This window comes from Rhododendron vialii, chromosome 13a, assembly GCF_030253575.1.
Source record: "Rhododendron vialii isolate Sample 1 chromosome 13a, ASM3025357v1".
Taxonomy (NCBI): Eukaryota; Viridiplantae; Streptophyta; class Magnoliopsida; order Ericales; family Ericaceae; genus Rhododendron; species Rhododendron vialii.
The window spans coordinates 30,321,061-30,327,060 of NC_080569.1; the positions used below are offsets into that span (position 1 = coordinate 30,321,061).

The 6,000-nt window shown below is 34.0% G+C and overlaps 2 protein-coding genes across 2 annotated transcripts; one reads left to right on the forward strand and one right to left on the reverse strand.

Annotated features, from left to right (window-relative positions):
- Positions 1-2,907: 2,907 nt before the first annotated feature.
- Positions 2,908-4,731, forward strand: LOC131314102 (protein FAR1-RELATED SEQUENCE 5-like). Its single transcript, XM_058342595.1, has 2 exons — positions 2,908-4,470; positions 4,579-4,731. Exons 1-2 carry the CDS (start codon positions 2,908-2,910, stop codon positions 4,729-4,731), a joined length of 1,716 nt encoding a protein of 571 aa, XP_058198578.1.
- Positions 4,732-4,791: 60 nt separating this feature from the next.
- Positions 4,792-5,743, reverse strand: LOC131314103 (uncharacterized). The gene is made up of 4 exons (XM_058342596.1): positions 5,547-5,743; positions 5,413-5,458; positions 5,179-5,313; positions 4,792-5,091 (listed from the first exon to the last, which is right to left on the reverse strand). Exons 1-4 carry the CDS (start codon positions 5,678-5,680, stop codon positions 4,792-4,794), a joined length of 615 nt encoding a protein of 204 aa, XP_058198579.1. The 5' UTR covers positions 5,681-5,743.
- Between the last annotated feature and the right edge of the window lie 257 nt (positions 5,744-6,000).

The window sequence follows — 6,000 nt, forward strand, 5'->3', positions numbered from 1 at the left end:
TCTCTCTCTCTCTCCCCTCCGTTTGCGTTTTTTGCCTTCACTTTGACCAAAAACCAGCCGGAATCTATCCTCACCGTGCACAAAGTGGCGGACCTGTCGTCGATTATGCAATCCGGTTCATTCCTCACGAACAAATCCGGGTTCAGATTCCCTGTTATCAGGTTTGGTATAAGCTCAGTTCCAAAAAGAGGTTTGGCAGAGAAACTCAAACCCCATTTGACCCATTAAAAAAAATAAAAAATAAAAAGTCTAGAAAGAGTCTAGATACATACACCTGTGTTTTTTTTTTTTTTTTTTGGGTTTTTTTTTGACAGCCAAAACGCCCCTCTGGCTAAGATAGATACACCCGTGTGACTCTAGTACATTTCACGTTTTTACAAAAGAAGGTCATTCCTCGCAAAATTTCACCATTTTTGCTAGATAGGGTGAAAAAGGGACGAGCTGCTCAAAATAAAAAATAATAATTTAGGCTCTGTTTGGAACTTGTAGGGTGTTCGGACAAATAAGTCAAAGTGGCTTATTTTTTGTCCTTATTCAAAAAAATTTCGTATCACTTGGCTTATTCTCATTTTTTTGGGGATTATTGCATCTTCATGACGAGAGGAATCTAAAAAGTATAAAATTTTGATCGAAATCCAATATTTTTTGAATAAAGACGAAAAAAGTGTCTTATTGGCTTATTTTTGTTTTTATGTGGATTTGTTTGGCTTATTTTTGGCGGGAAAGCCAATGGCTTTTTTGTCCGAACAAGCCCTAAAGGAGAGGGAAAATGGGAAGAAAATGAATTCTTTTCTCTTGTTTGATTGTAGAAAGAAAATGAAAAGAAACTCGGAGGAAAATAGTTTTTCCTTGTTTGGCTTCAAGAGGAAAATAGAAAGAAAAGGAAATTTTTTCACAATGCATACAACCTAGAGGGAAAGGATCATGAAGAATGTAAATTTTCTATGATGCCCCAATGTGGTATTGGGGCATCATGCCCCCATTTAATCTGGACCTTTAGATCACGTTTTGGATGAATCTCAGCCGTTGGATGAAAATCACTCCCAAAAAGTAGGGTGGTTTTGCTCATTTTTCAGAAAAAAAACGTCATTATACTTACCATGAACACTGGTTCTACTTACCACAGTTTATGTTGACACTTACCACAAAATATTGTATACTTACCACAACAAAAGACTAAACTTCAACGTTTTTGCTCTTTCTCTCTCTAACTTGTTCTCTAGGAAGCCGGGTTTTTGCGGGAAAATAAATTTTTTTGGCAGAAAAATGTACCTTTTTGCAAGAATTTTTTTAATTATTAAAAATTCATAAGTTCACACCACTTTTGTCCTATTTACCCTATCTTTTGTCATTTTTCTAATCATTTGTGTAATAGATTATCAAATATTGAGTGAAAATATGAATTTAATAATACTTAATTTGTAAACAAATTTTTTATAACAAATTTTCAAAACTAGATATTTAAGCCAAAAAATTGCCTTGATTTTAGATTCATGTTGTTAATATATTTCATTAAATTATTTTTAATTAAAAAGTACTTTACAAATATTATTGAGAAAATATTTATTCATTTGTTGTTTTGAATAACTTACAATTAATGTTGTTAATATATTCTATTAAAATTTTACTTTGTGTTTATATGTTTCTTATAACAAATTTTAAAAAATAATAAATGTAAACCATATAATTGTAATAATATCCTAATTAAATTTAAATAATTTATTTGAAATTATGTAAGCAATCGTTTAACGTGATATTATAACAATTAGTAGTTATAATTGACATTAGACTATTCAATTAGCGATAGGGTAGCGATTAATCTCTATAATCTACTATAGTAGTCAAAATCATTTGACTGAAAGCTTAATTGATTGATCATATTCAATAAGTGATAATATTGTGATGATTGAGTATTAATATACTTGGCTAAAATGAATTGGTTAATGTAGGTTAATAGTGATCAATGTTATTAGTAGAAGTAGTAGTTAACAGTAGTCTTAGTTGCAATCAATAAGTGATTGATACAATTGGCTAATGTAAGAGTAACCACTAACTATTGATCTCTAATGACCCATTCAATACGTCATTTAGTTTTATTAATCATTAAGGTATTATGTTTTAATTATAAGGTAATACAAATTAAGTAGAACTCACTAACATCACATTTATTGTGGTAGTTACCGTATTAACTACCCTCGTCGTTATAGTGCATTAGTTATGTTACATAATTTCGTACCAACCTGTCATTAATGTCATACTTACCATAAAATCAGGCTATTTATACCACGCCGGCTGGATTTAGTTACCATCACAACATTCGGTTGTTCACGGTATATGTGTACATACCACAATTCTTGCTGGTACTTACCTTATGTAAAGGCTTTACTTACTTTTGAAAATGATTCACTTATTGTCAAACTTGAGAAATAAATGCTTACCTACCCCACATTATGTCATTAAAGATACGAAATTCCTCCCTACTTACCTTAAACTCCTCAAACTTATCCATCTGATTTTTTACTTTTCCACACATATTCCTTCTTGTCTCAGGAAATGAATATTGAAGAACCTCTCTAACTTTCAAGAACAATAAATTGAAGAATTTGACCAAGTAAGTTTATCCTCATTCTGTAGTCTTTATTTAGTTGTTATTTTTAGATATTGAACATAATTTATTATTTTTAGCAAAAAGTTAATGATTATGTTTTTGGTTTGTTGTTGATTTGTCAAGATAAAAATGACCATAATGTATATCAGTTGATTACCACGATATATGAAAATACTTACCACAAACTATGATCGTATTTGAGCAGATTCAGAATTATCTTCATAATGTGTTGTATTTTTACCACTATTTATGAAAACACTTACCACCGATTGTGGTCGTATTTTACCAGATTCAGATAGATGTATGACAATTTGAAAGGGAAGAATGTAATGATAGACATTAGTGATGGCACTAGTGATGATGACGGACATAGCGATGATGATGGATATGGTGATGATGATGGACATAGCGATGATGACGGATATGGTGTTGATGACGGACTTGACGATTATCGGTTGGATGAATTAACGGAAGAAGATGTTTATGAAATGACATTTGATTCGGATGAGGATGGAGAAAGATTCTATAATGCATATGCCAAAGTGAAAGTCTTTAGTGTCCGAAAGGATAATATTCACAAGGACAATGAGGATATTGTTACTTTAAGGAAGTGGGTTTGCTCAAAAGAAGGATATCGAGAAGCTAAGTATATAGAAAGAGAAGATCGAAAAAAAGAGCCGATGGCACAAACTAGAGTTGGATGTCCTGCTATATTTCATCTCAAATTAGATCGAAAATCAAACAAATACGTGGTTGCTAACTTTGTAAGCTTCCACAACCATAACTTGATAGGGCCTATGGGTGTGCCCTTCCTCCGCTCTCACAGGAAGGTTCGTAGTCCTGATAAAGCCTCGGCCAATACAATGCATAAAGTTGGCATTAAAACAAGTCATATTATGGATTTTGCCGCACAACAATCTGGTGGATATAACAAGGTTGGATACACACAAAAAGATCTTTATAATCATTTTACAGCTCAACGCAAAATAGAGGTTGCGGATGGGGACGCGGAAGAAGCATTAGCCTATTTATGTGCGAAAGCAGAATATGACCCCTTGTTCTATTACAAGTATGACGTGGATGAGCAAAATCGGTTAAATAATATGTTTTGGAGAGATTCAACATCTCTAACAGACTACCAGTGCTTTGGAGACGTGCTACTATTTGATGCTACTTATCGAACGAATGCTTATGGGAAGCCTTTTGTGATACTAGTTGGAGTTAATAGTCACTTCCAAACTGCAATATTTGGGTGTGCATTGTTGACTGCTGAGACTGTTGAGACTTATACATGGGTATTGGAAAAGTTTCTTGATTCCATGGGCAATGAAAAAATGCCAATGTCAGTAATGACAGATGGAGATAAGGCCACGAGGAGAGCAATAAAAACTGTGTTGCCTAATACTCGTCATCGTTTATGCAAATGGCATCTGAAAAAGAATGTTGTGAGTAATGTCCATGTTTCCGGATTCCTATGTGACTTTGAAAAATGCATGTCAATGCCAACTGAAGAAGAGTTTGAAATTGTATGGACAAATCTTGTGGACAACTATAATCTTCATGAAAACAATTGGGCGATAGAGGTTTACAAAAAAAGGCACCTATGGGCTGAGGGGTACTTGCGAGGTATTTTTTTTGCAGGAGCAAGAAGCACACAACGTGTTGAGGGAATGAACGCATTTATGAATGGATTCCTAAAACTACGTTTACGGCTTTTTGAATTTGTACAAGCATATGATAGGGCTCTTGCTAAACTTCGACATAATGAGGCTAAGGCACAAGTAGAGAGTGAGAATAGTACTCCCATTCTTTCTACAGCCATGAAACGCATTAGCATGCAGCTGAATCACTTAATAAACAAAGTTAAGAGATGTACCATTAGGAACAATAGACATCCCCGAATCACTTTGCGTCCTTTCTGATACTTTTGAATCCCTTCGGCTAAAAACTTAAGAACAAATTGGCTCCAGTCCAACTCCCGTACAGAGGACAAGTCCTTTAATGCATGGAGAAAACGCTTATTGACTCCAAATTCTGATGTTGGACATAGAATAGTCCCCATTATGTACAACACAAATGAAACCTTGAAGTCATCGTCGTCCTTTTTGTTGTTCATCAAATAATTGTGTAAATGATCAAAAGATATAGAACCTTGGTCACGTACTTTATGCCTCAAACACAATTTATGAATTTCGGTATATTCCCCCTTCAAGGATCACCCTTTGGCCACCACATGGCAATCCTAAAATGTGGTTCACATCTAGTGGTGTAATTATGCTATCTTTGCCATGCACATGCAAGCAAAAAGACACAGGATCGAAATGTTGCACCAACCACTCACAAAGAGTTCGATCTAACTTCGTACATTTCAGTTGTAAGATACCTCCAAACCCTATAGCTTTTACACTCTCTACTTGATGCGGATCAAGTTCTTGCATCCTATCATAAGCCGCCTTAAGTTGAGTCCTTGATATAAAGGTGTTCTAAACACAAAATTAACAACTCTAATCAATTTCATGAGAGCAATAAAAACTGAAAAGCATATGAATGAACATAGATACTATTACCACCTTCGGACCCTTCGGAAGATCAAGCTTAATTTTGTGCTCTTTGTATTTCTCGATACTCCTGATAGATTTTTTCTTGTACTTTCGCTTAGCATGGTCTCCTAAAGCTTTCCACTTTTCAGAAATTTCCTCCATTGACTACAATTATTGAAAGAGTACAAATTCTAGCTTGAGAAGTTCAAAATCCATATAAGTGTAAACACGGAAACACCAATATAGCAAAAATTAAATAGTTACCATTGGCTTTAACGGATCATTATCCTTCAACTTGCATTGTTCTTGGCTACAACCAACAAATTACAAATCAAACTACAATATCACAAATCTATGCCATTGCATTAATAGATTCACAAAGTTGCAAAATGACATACTAGAAAAATATCCATGCATTACGAGGGTGCTTCGAAACTTCATTATGGCATTTTTCATCCATTTCTTTCAACTCTTCATTACGGCAATCTACAGTTACCACATTCCCCTTAGTTTTCTTTTTTGGTGGAGCCATAACACTACAAAACAATACAAAAGATTGCACAAAAAATATAAAACTGTAAAAGAGAACAAAGTGATTTTTCTTTTGCTTCAGACCAATGCAAGCGCATCATTCACTAGAGAACAAAGTGATTTTTCTTTTGTTCAGATCACATCAGAGAGTTACTTATTGATCACTATATGAACTTATCACTACCTGACTCTTTTTCAAAAAAATTCCAAATAAAGAAACTCAACTTTATTTCCAAGTTAAGGAAATTTCTCAACCAACCAATTAACAAATGCACGCACAAACCAGGCCTGAAACCTTACAATAAAAATGACAACCATTGA